General features: G+C 38.9%; 1 protein-coding gene across 5 annotated transcripts in view; it reads right to left on the minus strand.

The window, feature by feature from the left end:
* The window catches only part of ARHGAP19 (Rho GTPase activating protein 19), an 81,759-nt gene that overhangs the window by 19,624 nt on the left and 44,514 nt on the right, over positions 1 to 17,621 (minus strand). For all 5 annotated transcript variants that reach the window (XM_058697337.1, XM_058697339.1, XM_058697338.1 and 2 more), the window contains 4 exons: positions 17,079 to 17,305; positions 14,233 to 14,319; positions 4,680 to 4,745; positions 2,530 to 2,721 (listed from right to left, as the gene is read on the minus strand). In XM_058697337.1, coding sequence (XP_058553320.1) covers positions 2,530 to 2,721; positions 4,680 to 4,745; positions 14,233 to 14,319; positions 17,079 to 17,305 — 572 coding nt within the window. The remainder of the gene's footprint in view (positions 1 to 2,529; positions 2,722 to 4,679; positions 4,746 to 14,232; positions 14,320 to 17,078; positions 17,306 to 17,621) is intronic.

Raw genomic sequence — 17,621 nt, forward strand, 5'->3', positions numbered from 1 at the left:
TTTAAAACTTTAAAAATAAAAAGGGGGGGGGCCTTGGTGGCTTATTCAGTTAGGCACCCCACTCAGCTCAGGTCATGATCTCGCGGTTCGTGGGTTCAAGCCCCACTTTGGGCTCGGCACAGACAATGCAGAGCCTGCCTGGGATTCTCTCTCTCCCTCTCTGCCCCATCTCACTCACACACTCTCTCTCAAAAATAAATAAACTTTAAAAAAAAGTGACCTAATAGCTATAAGCTACACCCAAAAAAAAAAAAAAAAAAAAAGCATATCCTTGGGTCATGCCACTTCTAGGGAAAACTCTTCAATGAAAATAGCTATGAGCAAAAATTTATAAGCTAAAAAACAACCTATTTCCCAAACATGTTCAATGTTAGGCAAATTGTATATACATTAGATATAAGTGATGAAATATTATGCAAGTGTTAAAAATGTTCACGACCCTTTTTGTTGTTGTTGTTGTTTTTTAATATTTATTTGTTTCTGAGAGACAGAGAGAGAGAGAGAAAGAAAGAGACATAGAATCCGAAGCAAGCTCCAGGCTCCAAACCGCCAGCGCAGAGCCCAACACGGGGCTTGAACCCACAAACTGCAAGATCATGACCCGAGCCAAAGTCGGACACCCAACCGACTGAGCCACCCAGACGCCCTTGTTCACGGCCTCTAGAAAATGATCATGATATAATGTTAAATGAAAAGGACAGGAATATAAAAACTGAATATATGGGGCGCCTGGGTGGCGCAGTCGGTTAAACGTCCGACTTCAGCCAGGTCACGATCTCGCACTCCGTGAGTTCGAGCCCCGCGTCAGGCTCTGGGCTGATGGCTCGGAGCCTGGAGCCTGTTTCCGATTCTGTGTCTCCCTCTCTCTCTGCCCCTCCCCCGTTCATGCTCTGTCTCTCTCTGTCCCAAAAATAAATAAAAACGTTGAAAAAAAAAAATTTAAAAACTGAATATATATTGTGATCTCAAGCAAAAGAAAAACATGTCAAATACATATTCATGGAAAGAAACGCTAGAAGAAAATACTCCCAAATTTTTATTGATGGTTATCTCAGGATGATTACAGGTGATTTTTCTTCTTTACACTCTTCTGGAGGTTTCAATGTTTCTATAGTAAATATTTATTATTTTTATAACCAGAGAAAAATCAGGAAATAGTAAAATTACACTTTCCACAAAACAAAATGGCAGTATTTGAAACATATGCAAGGAGTTTGCAAGCATGCATGAGAAAATGCTTATGCTGTAATGTTTAGTAAAAGAGATAAAGAAAGTATGTGGTATGCTCCTAATTATGTAAAAATTTATTCATAGGAAAAAAAACGAAAAGAAATACCAAAAAAGGTAAACACTGGTAAGATGAGTGATTTATTTTCTTCTTAACCTTCTCTATAATTTCCTATTTTTCTAAAAAGACCAAAAATGATGCTAGCTTTTTTTTTCCTTCATATTATCTTTAACCCTCTGCATTCTTGATGACAAAGTCATTACACTTGTCCTACCTAAGTTGCTGTCTTAGTTTCTATCAAGAATTAAATCACTGCAGTGCTCTGAATCTGTGATAATACTCAGACAACACCCCTGAAAATTCCAGTCATAACACAATTTGCTAGATCTCAAAGTAACTTCAAAGAGTGTAACAGAAAACTTTTCTTAAAAGATTCTATCAACTATTAAGAATAACTCAGTTCAACTTTTTCTGAGCACTTGGTTATATCTGGCCCTACGCTTGAGATTAGGTATAAAAAAAAAAAGTAAAAACACAGACTTCCCTCAAGAAGATCCCAGCTGAATAAGAAGTCAAGAGGCTGACCTTGCCTATTCAGCTAAAATTCAAGAGGGATTGAGACAAAATATATTTCCTGAGAAAGAAATTAACCAAGTCGTTGGGATTTACTCCTGCTACACTTCAAGTCTCAAAATGGCAAATGAGAGCACTACTTTGTTCCCACAGCTCCAAAATCAACAAATTTAGCTACCAGAATTCCTACCTTCTAATATCAAACCAGGCCCACTTTATAGTGTTTCCTAACTGCAAACAACTCATTAGTAAGAGCTACCGCTTTCTGCTATGCCAGCCACTTTACACAGATTCTTTCTAATGTTTATAGTCATGAAACGCGGACATTTCAATTACCATTTTACAAACAAGAAAATTGGAATTCCAAAGGATTAAATTATTTGCCAAGAATATCTGAAGGATTTAAACTCCGGAACAATATATTGTATAACTGCTGGTTCTCTCTCAGCATATTTGGTACATGACCGAAATTAGAGAAACTCTAACTACACTTGGATCCTTCTGTTTAACTGTAGAAATCCAAGAGCCTCCCTCTACTCCCTTCCCTAGTGGGGCAGTAGTATAGACACCGCCACTGAGATTCCACTGACAAGTTTGCTTCCTTGGCCGAGCCAAGTGTAGGTCAATACGAGCCAAAACTTAAACGAGATTTGTAACAGTATTCCCTAGTGATTCTACAACCTTGACCACATTCCTAAAGCCCGTCACCATTTCCTGCCTTCAGGTACCTGTCTAATAAGTTGTTTCTTCTTCGCTGACTCTGGCATATTGTGAACGTGTTGGAACAGCTCTCTCAATGCCTCTTCTGTATGCTGCTGGGTCTCCTCCTGATGAGAGCAGGAATCAACCCAGTTCCGTTTCTGAGATTTTGCCAGCTGGAAGGACTTAGTATGACATGAAGCTATCAGATCAAGATCATCCTAGAGAAAATTTTAAAGAAAAGCGAATTAATATATCCTGTCAGCTTATTTTCAGGTTCCCACAACCCTGGAACAAAAGAGGGGGGAGAAATGGGGAACATGGTACACTCTTAAATCAAGGAATAAGAAAAACCTAAACAAAATTATCAGATGAAGAGAAATCGCTAATTATGGACTACATTAACAGCCCACTCCCACGACCTACATAGAGAACCTAAATTCATTTAGAATATTGCCACCAAAAATTATATTTATATGAGTTCAGTTTTCAAAGCATCTTTTAATCGCATATAACTCTCACTGCTATCCTATGAGGTAAGCAGGGAAAGTATCATCATTCCTATTTGATAAAAGAAAAAACTGAAGTTAAGCTATAAGTTTAAAGTCATTTAGATATTAAAAGGGACAGACCCATCCTGGAGACCAAGTGCACGGGCTCTTGGCTGGGTGCTCTTTCCTACACATGACAACATGATGGGGTAACTACACTGCAGCGGTGGAGGAATGGCAACAACTCTCTAAGAAAAACCAAACTGCACTTACACTAGTTGAACTCATATACTGTCCTCCAGGTCACACCAAATATTTACTGAAGAAGAGGCAGAAACAATAGCATAAGATGACAGCTTAAGTTTCTAACTAAGACAGACTAAATAGAAATCGTTAAAAAGTACTTGTGAAGTTTTTTAAACTTCTCAGTTTTAAAGCTTAAGAATCATATGCAATCTTGTTAATAAGCATCACACATTTGCTTTCTAAGCTCATGTGGTCTCAAGCGTTTGAGACATTTGGTAGAGTGTTACCACTGAACATGAAATAAGAATGTATTATATAAAACTAATTTACTGCTGCAAAATATTTAATACATTGCTATTTACAGACTGTTTATATCATATGCTGTAAGAATGCATAGGGGCTTTATGAAAAACTTCAAACATGCAGTCTATGCCATCACTCACATGCAGAGGATACCATCTACCAGTGGAGCACCTCTGAAAGGAAACAAGAAGACTGCGGGGGGCGGAGGGGGCACTTTTATTTCAATACATAACTTTCTTCTCCGTCTTTTTCCTTATCCCAAACTGACTAGATAATTTTGAACTATAACACTAACATTTTATTTTCCATGGCTTATTTTTATTTCATACTTTGTTTTATTATTTTTTCAAAGTTTATTTATTTATTTTGAGTGAGAGAGAGAGAGAGAGAGAGAGAGAGCGAGTGAGGGAGGGGTAGAGGAGAGGGAGAGAGAGAATACCAAGCAGGCTCTGCACTGTCAGCCCAGAGCCCCATGCAGGGCTCAAACTCCCGAACCATGAGATCACATGACCTGAGCCAAAATCAAGAGTTGGACACTTAACTAAGTAAGCCACCCAGGCACCCCTCACACTTTGTTTTAAAACTCCACTAATCTGGGGGGGCGCCTGGGTGGCTCAGTTGGTTAAGCACCCAACTTCAGCTCAGGTCATGATCTTGCAGTCCATTAGTTTGAGCCCCGTGTCTGGCCCTGTGCTGACAGCTCAGAGCCTGGAGCCTGCTTCAGATTCTGTGTCTCCCTCTCTCTCTGACCCTCCCCTGCTCATGCTCTGTCTCTCTCACTCTCAAAAATGAATAAATGTTAAAAAAAAAAAAAAATTTTTTTAAAAACAAACTCCACTAATCTGGGAGCCTGGGTGGCTCAGTCGGTTAGGCGTCCGACTTCAGCTGAGGTCATGATCTCACAGTCAGTGAGTTTAAGCCCCGCATCGGGCCCTGTGCTAACAGCTCAGAGCCTGGAGCCTGCTTCGGATTCTGTGTCTCCCTCCCTCTGTGCTCCTCCCCTGCTCACGCTCTGTCTCTCTCTGTCTCTCAAAAACGAATAAATGTTAAAAAAAAATTTTTTTGTAAATAAAATAAAATTCCACTAATCTTAATTAACTCTCTCCTTGAATAGACTAAGAGCAGTTTCCTATTCTTACCTTTGATGCTTGAGATCTGGAGCCCAAATAGTGCAATCTAGCACATTCCCGAATATAAACAGGAGCCTGGGCGGGATATAAAAGAAAACCAAGAACAAATGGTTAGCAGTATCTAAATTTCTTTCAGGCCACAAAAACAGTGACTCTCAAAATAACTGGACTAGCAGATTACTTCTGAAAAACAAAAGATCCCAGGGGCACCTGGGTGGCTTAGTCAGTTAAGCATAGTTTGAACCCCATATTGGGCTGTCTGCTGTCTACTGTCAGAGGGGGATCCTATGTCCCACTCTCTCTCTGCCCCTCCCCAACTAGTGTGCATGCACACCCTCTCTCTCTCACAAAAATAAACATTTAAAAGAACATTTTAAAAAAAAGAAAGAAAAACAAAAGATCCTCAAAATGCCCTATTCCATAGCTTCCTTTCTCTTGCCACCAAAATGGTACTTCAACAAATCTGATAGGAAAACTGTTTTTGAGAAGACACTACTATAGATATAAAAATCAAATACGGGGTGCCTCGGTGGCTTACTTAGTTAAGTCAGTTAAGCCTCTGACTCTTGATTTCGGCTCAGGTCACGATCTCATGGTCATGACATTGAGTCCCACATTGGGCTCTGTGCTGAGCATGGAGCCTGCATGGGATTCTCTCTCTCTGCCCCTCTACCACTCACGCTCACTCTCTGTCTAGCAAAATAAATAAATAAACATTAAAAAAAAAACAAAACACTCTGGACATATTTCAGAATGGTTACTTTCCCCCTGGCCACAATTTAAATTGTCATTTAAAAAAAAAAAAAAAGACGGGATGCCTATGTAGCTCAGTGGGTTAAGCGTCCAGCTCTTGATTTCGGCTCAGGTCATGATCTCACAATTTGTGAGGTCGAGCTCCAAGTTGGTCTCCGTGCTGAGCATGAAGACTGCTTGAGATTCTCTCTCTCTCTCTCTCTCTCTCTCTCTCTCTCTCTGCCCCTCCCCCACTCATACTCACACACTCTCTCAAAAGAAATAAGTAAACTTTAAAAAAAAAGATTAAACACAACCTAAATGTCTTTTTTTTTTTTTTAATGTTTTATTTATTTTTGAGACAGAGAGACACAGAGTGTGAGCAGGGAGGGGCAGAGAGAGGGTGAGACATAGAATCCAAAGCAGGCTCCAGGCTCCGAGCTGTCCGCACAGGGCCCGACGCAGGGCTCAAACTCACAAACCGCGAGATCATGACCTGAGCCAAAGTTGGACGCTTAATGGACTGAGCCACCCAGGCACCCCCTAAATGTCTTTTAATAGAAAACTGGTTGAATGAAATTTTATACATCCATACAACACAGAACTATCTAGTTACTAAAAACGAAAGAGGGGAGAGGGTAAGGGAAAGAAGGAAGAAACACTTTATGAATTGATATGAACGACTTCCAGGATCTACTGTTGAATGAGAAAAGTCATGGAACAGTATATAAAGCACCTATGTAAGAAAAAGGAAATAGGAACATATATACATATGCACACTTATTTGTTTTTATAAAAAGAAACACAAAAAGAACCAGATAAACCAGAAAAGGATAAGCCAGAAAATAATGAAAATGGTTAGGAAGACGACTGAGATTTCTCTAAGTATATACCCTTTTGTGTAGTTGGGCTTTTGAAGCATGTAAATACACTACAGAGTCAAAAAAATACACTTAAACCCAAAAGGAAATAAAGGTAAACCCTAAACTGAACACAAACAGGGAAAAAAATGAATAATCTGAGTATATGATTGACAACATAAGCACAGAAAAAGAATTATTCCACCTAACTTTTGGAAACTGTATTCTAGGGGCATCGGTTAAGCATTCCAACTTTGGCTCAGGTCATGATCTCATGGTTCATGATTTTGAGCCCCGTGTGGGACTCTATGCTGACAGCTCAAAGCCTGAAGCCTGCTTTGCATTCTGTGTCTCCTTCTCTCTCTCTCGGTTGCTCCCCTGCTTGGGCTCTAGCCCTCTCTCAAAAATAAATAAACCTTTAAAAAAAAAAAACCTGTATTCTAATTATACATCCTGAGTGAGATATATTCTAGGGAAAAGGAACTATAAGGGAATCTTAAACTTCCATCAGCATGTTTATATAGGTGTATTTTTTAAACTAATTTTTTATATGTTGACATTTTATATATTGTAGGATAAAGCAAGTAGCATACAAATGCTACTAAAATCTTGAATTTGCAATGACTGAAAACAGATACAAAGTAAAAGAAGTCAAGAAAAAGCTCTGGAATGATAAATCTGAATTGGAGATACTACTATGAACTAATAGTTGCTTTTAAAAAAATTTTTAATCTACTTCCTGCCCTCAAAGAGCCTAGAAAGCAATGACACCCCAGAAACAATGAATATACCTAGGGTCACTCAAAAAAAAAAAAAAAAACAGGGCTCCTTAAAGAAAATAATTGATTCCAGGCCCAGGGCAGAGCAAATGCAAAGTGAGCTGGGGACATTTTATGCCAGGAAGGAAACACTCAGACTAATGGAGTCCTGTCAAAAAGACAGCAGGAAGAGCTAGCAAGGGCTCTCACTGGCCAAATCTGAGACAATTTGAAAATTAAAATTAACTACTGAAATTGACTAACACCTTGAATAACTATAAACCTATGAGTCTATAGAGGTATTCATTAAAAAAAAGAGAGAGAGAGTGAAACAGAGGAAAGGAAAGCTCTCCTCCACAGGAAAAAAAAAAAAAAAAGTCAGCTAATAAAGATTAAACAGAATTAGAAAAACACTATTTTGTAATACCCAGTATCACCATAGATTCCAGCAGGATTACAGATGGGTGCTAAAATCATTACATTAGGTAATCATCCTGCAGGTTACTTACTAATTGCAAAGGGGAAAATGTACCTTTGTAATTAAGAGATGTGGCAGTTAGCAAAATTAGCATCACTGAGGGTGAGACAATCTGACATTCTGTGCCTCTGAATGTGATGCAACATGATGCAATAGGAGATACACAAACATCACCTATAAATCTTTGCAAAAATGCTTAATATGAATCTAATCAAGCCTCTAGACCTAACTTAACAGTTTACAGGAACTACATAGAAAGGGATACATAAGAACAAGTTAAATAACCTTGAGAAAACAGTAAGACAAATTTCGAAGATGGAATATTCTGTAACACAGTTGGCCTGAATACTTCAACAAGTCCGTGACATGAAGAAAAAGCATAGGGACTATTCCAGATTAAAAGTGACATAATAATCAAAGGCAATATATGAACCTCGATTAGTACATGTTATTAAAAACAGCAGCTATGAAATACATTCTTAGGATAAATGGGGAAATTTGAATCTGTACTGAATATTAGCTAATATGAAATCCTCATTAATTTTCTTAGACATGATAATGGTACTGTGACTATTGGGACAATGTTCTTATTCTTAGGAGATGTACGCTTAAGTACTTAGATGTGAAGTATCATGTCTGCAATTTACTGTCAGGGGTTCAGCCAAAAACAAACACCAAAAAAAGCATAAATATATAGAGGGAAAAAAAAAAAGCAAATATGGCAAATGGTAACATTTGTTGAATCTGACAGTTATATGAGTGTTCACTGTTTTACTCTTTCACCTTTCATCTGTATTTGAAAAACTTCATAACAAAGTTTTAAGAAGAGTCTTGTGACAAAAACATTATGATATTTTGTTAATTTCTACCTTGCTAAACTATAAAGTAGAGCTGAAAACCAAAGGAAATTTCCTCCAAACAAGAGTATGACAGAACCCACTCCACCTATTCTATAAACTTCATTTAAAACAAAAAAAAAACAAAAAAAACAAAAACCTGGGGCACCTAGCTGGCTCAATTGGTGGAGCATGTGACTCCTGATCTTGGGGTTGTGACTTCGAGCCCCACATTGGGTGTGAGATTATTTTTTTTTTTTATTTTTAAATTAAAAACAAATCCCTGCCCCCAAAAGATACTATGAGCTTAAGACATATCCAGAAAGGGAGACAGAAGCAGATGGGTTTAAATGAAAATCTGGAGGTGTTAAGTATTTTACAGTTCAGAGGGAATCAACAAAAGGACTTCTCACATAAAATGGGAATTGGCCTTAATTGTATATCATTATAAGTCCCTAGGAAAAGATGTTGTGACTCGTGTTAGGGAGACATAAAACTAGATTGGGTCAGAGGGACTGATAATAGAAGACAGAACTAGAAATAGGAGGAATTTTAAGGAAAAAAATACAAAGAACACAGAATCTGAGGATTAGGAGGTAAAAACTCTACCCAAAGAAGCCTGAGAAGAAGAAGACACAACAAAGCACAAGAACAACAAACCGGAGGTACAATAGGACCTCAGAATAAGTGATAGAGCACACAGAATAATCGACCATTTTTCATCCAAAGGAAAAGCTCAGGAAAGAACCTAATTAGCCAAAGTGGTAAAGCAGATGCCCATAAAGACAACAGTTCTGATGTGAGTATCAAAGAGGAGAGACTGAAGACTAAAATCTCAAAAGAAATGTTTTTTCTCTCCTTCAAAGATCAACAGAGGCTCAAAGAGTGCTCACACTAGTCTGGAAACAAAGGTAAAGTAGCAAACAAGAATCAAAACCCCAAAGATGAGGAGCTGAAACAGGAATCTATATAAGGAAAATGTAGAGTAAAAACAGACTGTTTGAAAGGGTCTATTAATTAGAACTGTACCAAGCTGAATTACATCCAGGAGCCCATACTCGTGTTTTATCTCTAAGATTTGTGTGATTTCTATTCTCAAAATCCTTCACAGTGATATGTTATCTTAAATGGTAAAAAGGACTTTGCTGGTGTGATTAAGTTAAGAACCTTGCAATGGGGAGATTAACTAGGTTATTCAGATGGGTCCTTAAAAGCAGAGAACCATTCCCAACCGTAGTTAGGAATAAGAGAGAGATACAACATTGCTAGCCTTGAAGATAGAGGAAGGGGATCATAAGCCAAGGAATGTGGGCAACCTCTGGAAGATGGAGAAGGCAAATAAATAAATTCTCTCCTAGAATATCCAGAAATGAAAGCATCCCTGCCAACCTTGATTTTAGACCAGTGAGACTCCTGTAGACTTACGACCTACAGAACTGTAAGATAACAAATTTGTGTTAAGTCACTTAAAATCCTTCATAGTTAAGTACAACCTCATTGTATACTTGAACTATGTACACTGAATCATGCACAAGGGAGAATGGATTCCACAGGTAAAGAGATCAGAAGTAGAAAGGCTAAAAACCGTGGGGTGCAGTGAGATCTCTGAGATCCCACTTCTCTTTTAACTTGTGAGTGGTAGACTATGAAAAGTTAATCCTATAGCAATAGTAACAAGAAAATTCAATGAAGGAGAGTTCTATTAGGAACTGCACCTAGAAACTCTCCATTTTGATTCACAACTACAGTCAAGTAATTGCCTTACTGTTCATAATCACAACTCCTCTCTACTTATTCCCATAAATGCATGTTTTGGAACTAGCTGTTCCCCTCATCAGGAAGTATATAATGAACAGGTCTGAAAGATCTTTGTTCATCATTAAAAATCATTTTTTCTCCTGTTGTCCTTTGACTACTATTCTACTTCACTTATCCAGATCTTGACCTCTAACTGATGATAATCTTTGACCTGGGCACCAAAGCCCCTGATGTAGCCCTGACTCTCTGTTTTTTAACCTAAGATTCTGATCTTTCATTTCTAAACTCTGGACTCTGGATCACTCACCACCTTGTAGTCAATAAATCCTAGGGAGGTCTCCATGTTTACACCCTGCATTTACTACAAAGCTATAGTCATCAAAATAGTGTGGTACTGGTATAAAGACAAAAACATATAGACCAACTGAATAGAGAATCCAGAAATAAATCCTTAAATGATTTTCAACAAGCATGCCAAGACTATTCAATGGAAAAAGAACAGTTTTTCAAGAAATGGAGCTGCGAAAACTATGTCCACAGCAAAAGAATAAAGTTGGACACTTACCTAACACCGTATTAAAAAGTTAATTGAAAATGGATTTATAAACTAAATATAAGACCTAAAACTATAAAATTATTTTTAAAAAGCATAGGACAAAAGCTTCATGGCATTGGATTTAGCAATGATTTCTTGCATATGATATCAAAGTCACAGGCAACAAAAGGAAAAAAATAAACTAATGGGGGATTTCACAGAAGTTTTTACATTTTGTGTAGCAAGACTATCACCTGAGTAAAAAGGCAACCCACAGAATGGGAGGAAATATTTGCACATCATATATCTTATAAGGGATTACTAATCAGAATATATAAAGAACTCCTACAACTCAACAAAAAAACCCAATTCAAAAATGGGCAAAGGCCTTGAACAACATTTCTTCAAAGAAGATAGGCAATAAGCACATGAAAGATGCTCAACATCTCACTAATCATTAGGGAAATGCAAATCAAAACTACAATGAGATACCACCTCATAGTTACTACCAAAAAATAAAAAATAAGTATTCGTGAGGATGTGAAGAAATGGGAACCCTTGTACGTCACTGGAGGGAATGTAAAATGAATACAGCCACTATAGAAAACAGTATGCCCGGGGGCCCCTGGGTGGCTCAGGAGGTTAAGTGTGCAACTTCGGCTCAGGTCATGCTCTCGCAGTTCGTGAGTTCAAGCCCCATGTCGGGCTCTGTGCTGTCAGCTCAGAGCCTAGAGCCCGCTTCAGATTTGGTGTCTCCCTCTCTCTCTGCCCCCTCCCCACTCGTGCTCTGTCTCTGTCTCTCAAAAATGAATAAACGTTAAAAAAAAATTAAGAAAGATAGAAAGAAAGAAAGAAAGAAGTATGTCTAAAAAACAAATAATCCAGTGAGGAAATGGGCAAAAGACATGAACAGACACTTTTCCAAAGAAACATCCAAATAACAGACACATGAAAAGATGCTCAACACCACCTCACACCTGTCAGAATGGCTAAAATTAATAAGGCAGGTAACAATAAATGTTGTCAAGGATGCAGAGAAAGGGGAACACTTTTGCACTGCTGGTGGGAATGCAAACTGGTGCAGCCACTCTGGAGAACACTATGGAGGTTCCTCAAAAAATTAAAAATAGAACTACCCTATGACCCAGCAACTGCACTACTAGGTATTTATCTAAAGGACACAAAAATGCTGATTCGAAAAGGAACATGAAACCCAATGTTTATAGCAGCACTATCAACAAGAGCCAAATTATGGAAAGAGTCCAAATGTCCATCAACTGATGAATGTATAAAGAAGATGTGGTATAATATACAATGGAATATTACTCGGTGATCAAAAAGAATGAAATTTTGCCATTTGCAACAACATGAATGGAACTAGAATGTATTATGCTAAGTGAAATAGGTCAGGCAGAGAAAGACAAATACCGTATGATTTCACTCATATGTGGGATTTAAGAAACAAAACAGATGAACATAGGGGAAGGGAAGAAAAATAGATAAAAACAGAGAGGGAGGGAAACCATAAGAGACTCTTAAATACAGAGAACAAACTGAGGGTTGCTGGAGGGATGTTGAGTAGGGGAATGGACTAAATGGGTGATGGGCATTAAGGAGGGCACATGTTGAGATGAGCACTGGGTGTTATATTTAAGTGATGCATTACTAAATTCTACTCCTGAAACCATTATTACACTATTTGTTAACTAACTTGGATTTAAATAAAATTAAATTAAAAAAAGAAATAGCAACATAAAAAAAAAAAAATGAAAGAAGAAAAAAAAACAGTATGGCAGTTCTGTTAGAATTACCATGATCCAGTAATTCCACTCCTGGGTGTATACCCAAAAGAATTGAAAGCAGTGTCTCAAAAAAGATATTTGTACATCCATGTTCATAGCAGCATTATTCACAAGAGCTAAAACATGGGAGAAATCCAAGTGTCCTCAACAGATAAATGATAAGCAAAATGCAGTATATACAATGAAAGGGATATTACTCATCCTTAAAAAAGAAGGAAATTCTGACAAATGCTACAATATGGATGAATCTTGAAAACATTATGCTAAGTGAAATAAGCCAATCACAAAAAGTGTGATTTCTCTTATATGAAGTACTTAGTCAATTCTCTCTCAATTCTCAGTCTTTCCAGATGGCAAGATGTTAAAATTGAGAAATTCACTATCAGGAAAGTGTGCTCTAAAGAAAAAGCCAAGGATATGACTGTACAACTGTTTGTTAAAATCTTAGAAGCATCAGGGCGCCTGGGTGGCTCAGTTGGTTAAGCATCTGACTCTTGGTTTTGGCTCAGGTCATGATCTCACAGTTTGTGAGTTCGAGCCCCACATCAGGCTCCATGCTCACAGTGCAGAGCCTGCTTGGGATATTCTCTCTCTCTCTCTCTCTCTCTCTCTCTCTCTCTCTCTCTCTCTCTCTTTCTCTCTCTCTGCCCCTCCCCTGCTCATGCTCTCTCTCTCTCTCTCTCTCTCTCTCTAAAATAAATAAACTTTAAAAAAAAAAAAAAACAGTAATGAGGCACCTGGGTGGCTCTCAGTTCAGATATGATCTAGAGGTTCAAGAGTTCGAGCCCGATATCTGTGCTGATAGCTCAGAGCCTAGAGCCTGCTTCGGATCCTGTGTCTCCCTCTCTCTCTACCCCTCCCCTGTTCTCTCTCTCTCTCTCTCTCTCAAATAAACATTTCAAAACATTTTTTAATAATAATAAATAAAATAAAATAAAATAAAATAAAATAAAATAAAATAAAATAAAATAAAATAAAAATCTTTAGGGGCACCTGAGTGGCTCAGTTGGTTAAGCACCAGACTTTGGCTCAGGTCATGATCTCACAGTTCATGGGTTCGAGCCCGCATCAGGCTCTGTGCTGACAGCTCAGAGCCTGGAGCTTGCCTGAATTCTGTGTCTCCCTCTCTCTCTGCCCTTCCCCACTCACACTCTTGCTCTCTCTCAAAAGTAAACATTAAAAAAAATTTTTTTTTAATAAAATCTTTTAAAACATCAAAAGGTCAAAGTTTTCAGTCACACAAAGGACCCTTTCAAAAGAATAAAGATCCTCTCAGTCAGACCAGAGGGCCTCTGGGAAGGTTAAAGGTATTGTCCTTCAGCCTTCTCAGGAGGAGACCAAGGGAGAGAAGGGTTTGTCTTCAAAAGATTTGTATATGTGGTTTTTGTCTAATGGAGTGAATCCCTCTGAAATCCACAGAACCACGAAGTTGAAAAAGTTATATGGGCAGAAACATTGATAGTGTGGACTAAAAGGGACAAAGAGTACAAAATGAAAGCAGACTGTCAGACCCTCAAAATTCTCCTGGCAGGAAGCAGACAGAATAAACTCACTCGACTGCCAGTACAAATGGCCCTTCATGAAAAAGCAAGGGTGTCCCAGGTGGGGCCCGTTATCCTACTCAGCCTCCAGGTACCTTACTATTTCTCCCCACCCTAGTTGTTCTGAGCTTTGCCACTGTCCCATCTGGTTTCAAGTCCGAGGCAGAGACTTTCTCATTAGTCATCCTCGTAGCCCTACTGAGGATCCCACCATGCTCCAACCTCCTGTCCTATTACCACTCAAATCCCATCCCTTACCTACCTTAAAAAGTTTCTGGGAATGTTTAATCATAAAAGCCATCCCATTGTTCAACTTTGTGATATTCTCTTGAAGGTCATTTGCAGTGGCCTATTCATAGGGAAAGAAACCAAAAGAGGATTAAGAGCTGAGAAGTAGAAGAGATGTTCCATTTACTTACCAATAAGCTTATTCTTTCAAAGGTGTAAGGGTTTCTATCCCGAACAAAGGTGCCTGTACTATAGTGTTTAATTCTGGAAAGGCTTTCCGGTTCAGCAAGTTTCTACTGGATTGGACATATAACCTAGGAGAAACCATGTGTCCCTGAACTCAACAAGAACCTATGAGAACCAATCTTTATTTCCTAATTCTGCTAGAGAATTATACACGCAAGCAGTGTTGATAAAGAAAATCTAGTCTAGGATTCAAAATGGGCAGGAAGGACAGAATCTATACAGACTACCAGGGACACTGCCTCTTCAGAGAAACTGGAGTTTCTCCAAAGGTGAAAGAAAACCATCACTACTAATTGATACCAAAGGTAACATCTGTTTCTTAAAAACGCAAATGGTCATTGATTCTCTTATTCCTCCTCTTTTTTAAGCACTTGAGTATCCATCTCTACTACCCCAAAGCCCTCAACCTCAACAGGCATCTTTGTTACTTAATATGTTTGCTTTAACCAAGATCTCTTAATATTTCTTTTTTTTAATGTTTATTTTTGAGAGAGAGAGAAAAAGAAAGCACACGAGCAGGGCAGGGGCAGAGAGGGAAGGGGACAGAGGAACCAAAGCAGGCTCTGCACTGACAGCAGAGAGACTGATGTGGGACTCAAACTCAAGAACAATGAGACCATGACCCAAGCCAAAGTTGGACATTTAACCAACTGAGCCACCCAGGTGCCCCAGCATTTCTTTTTATAGACACAGATTACTCACTCTTTTTTCATGAGATCAATTGACTGGTTCTAAAATTCTTTCATTGCAGCACCTGGGTGGCTCAGTCAGTTAAGTGACCAACTCCTGATTTCAGCTCAGGTCATTACGTCACAGTTTGTGAGATCGAGCCCCGAATTGGGCTCTGTGAGGGCAGTGAAGAGCCTGCTTGAGATTCTCTACCTCTCTCACTGCCCCTCCTCCACTTGCTCTCTCTCTCTCTCTCTCTCTGACCCTCCCCCATTTGCTCGCACCCTCTCTCTCTCAAAATAAATAAAAATAATTTTTTTAATTATTAAAATTTTTCATTAGGGGGCACCTGGGTGGCTCAGTCAGTTAAGCATCCAACTCTTGATTTCGGTTCAGGTCATGATCTCACAGTTCATGGGTTTGAGCCCCCGCATCAGGTTCTCACAGAGCCTGCTTGAGATTCTCATTCTCTCTCTCTCTCTCTCTCTCTTTCTCTCTCTCTCTCTCTCTGCCCCTCCCCTGCTTGCACTCTCTTTCTAAATAAATAAACTTAAAAAAAAAAAAAAAACTCATTAGGAGGCTTGATCTCCTTAATATGGACAAATGTTAGTGTGTCCTTTTCTTCTTACCCCACCCCCACCTTTGTGTGGGGCGGGGTTCTTCCTAGCCTGGAACATTACATTTTTTCACTAGTTACTTGTTAGGTAAAATGTTCCACACAACTGTTCTCCTTTTTTTTTTTTTTTTTTTTTTTTTTTAAGTAAGCTATATGAGGGGCGCCTGGGTGGCTCAGTCGGTTAAGCAGCCGACTTCGGCTCAGGTCATGCATGATCTCTCGGTCCGTGAGTTCCAGCCCTGCGTCGGGCTCTGTGCTGACAGCTCAGAGCCTGTTTCAGATTCTATGTCTCCCTCTCTCTGACCCTCCCCCGTTCATGCTCTGTCTCTCTCTGTCTCAAAAATAAATAAACATTTAAAAAATAAATAAATAAATAAATAAATAAATAAATAAATAAAGTAAACTCTATGAGCCCAAGGAGTCCAACACGGGTGGGGCTGGCACTCACAACCCCAGGATCAAGAGTCGTACACTCTACCAACTGAGCCAATCAGGCATCCACAAGTGCTCTCCTTAACCCTCCTTTTCTCATTTCTTATAATCCCAAAAACCTTTTATAAATCACCATATCCTATCATCCTATCTACTTCTATTATCTTCCAAAACCTTATAAGTGATAAAATACTAATTTACGCCCAGTTTACAGAGGAAGAGCCTAAGCATAACAAGGGTAAAGGACACAGATAACATAGCTGGTTTGCAGCTTCCAACCCAAGTGTTCTGGCTCCCAATTCCAACATGCAATAAAACTTATATTATGAATGTGCAGGAATAGAAAGCTGTACACCTCCAGGTCAAAAATTAGTTCAAAAGACATTTAATAATTTATTTCTCATGTAAGTCACTGAGAAAGCCATGGTCTCAGTAATAAAAAAACACATTCAGCTTTATCCAAGGAGAGCATATCTACAGAAAATAGAAGGGTTAGGATAAGGAAGGATTGCTCTATCATCTTACCTGAGGGCTTAGTGACATTATCCAGTAAAATTGTATGGCTCTAGTCTAAATTTATGCCATTCAATCTTCAGATATCAATTTGATTTCTCAAGAAGGCATATATATTGACCAGCCAAAACAAATATTCTATTTTAGTTAGTAGCTATAATTTTCCACTAAAAGCTTCCACTAATAAATGTCTTTCAGCTTTATCAGAGATTGATTTACACATGAGGTTAACAGGAATTGGCCCCTGTTAGATGACTCTTAAACAAATTAATAAAGTATGTCCCTAACCTTGTAAAGCTGAAGAGTAGACCTTGGACCCTTGATAACCTCACCAAGATACAGCCAGAGGATTAGGACCAGCCCAAGAAAACCAAGCACTCTTTGCTCGTCCCTTCAACACTCACATTTTTCGGCCACAGGACATGGGGTGCAAACATAAGGGCAAGGTTATAAGCAGACATCTTATTCTTGTCTTGTTTCTTTGCTGTCTGGTACAGGAGATCAAGCAATAACTTCAGCAAGTTACGATTAGGTGGAGGGAGAATGAGGAAGAGCAACTGGAGAGCCTCAATTTGCCGCTCCTTATCTGGTACATTGGTCTTGTTTCCTTTATCATCAAACTGCATCAAATCTTGAGGGCAAAAGAAACGATTGCAAAGGAGGGAGAAAATACAAGCAAGAAAAATCAACATGTCTACTATTATCCTCCCCTGAACTCCAATCAAAATGAGAAGAAAGATGTGGTGCATGGGGGGGCTCAGTCAGTTAAGCGTCCAACTTCAGCTCAGGTCACGATCTCTAGTTCGTGGGTTCCAGCATTGCATCGAGCTCTGTGCTGACAGCTCAGAGCCTGGAGCCTGCAGCCTGCTCACATTCTGTGTCTCCCTTTCTCTCTCTGCCCCTCCCCAGCTCACATTCTGTCTCTCTCTCAAAAATAAGTAAACATT

This window comes from Neofelis nebulosa, chromosome 13 (assembly GCF_028018385.1).
Source record: "Neofelis nebulosa isolate mNeoNeb1 chromosome 13, mNeoNeb1.pri, whole genome shotgun sequence".
NCBI lineage: Eukaryota > Metazoa > Chordata > Mammalia > Carnivora > Felidae > Neofelis > Neofelis nebulosa.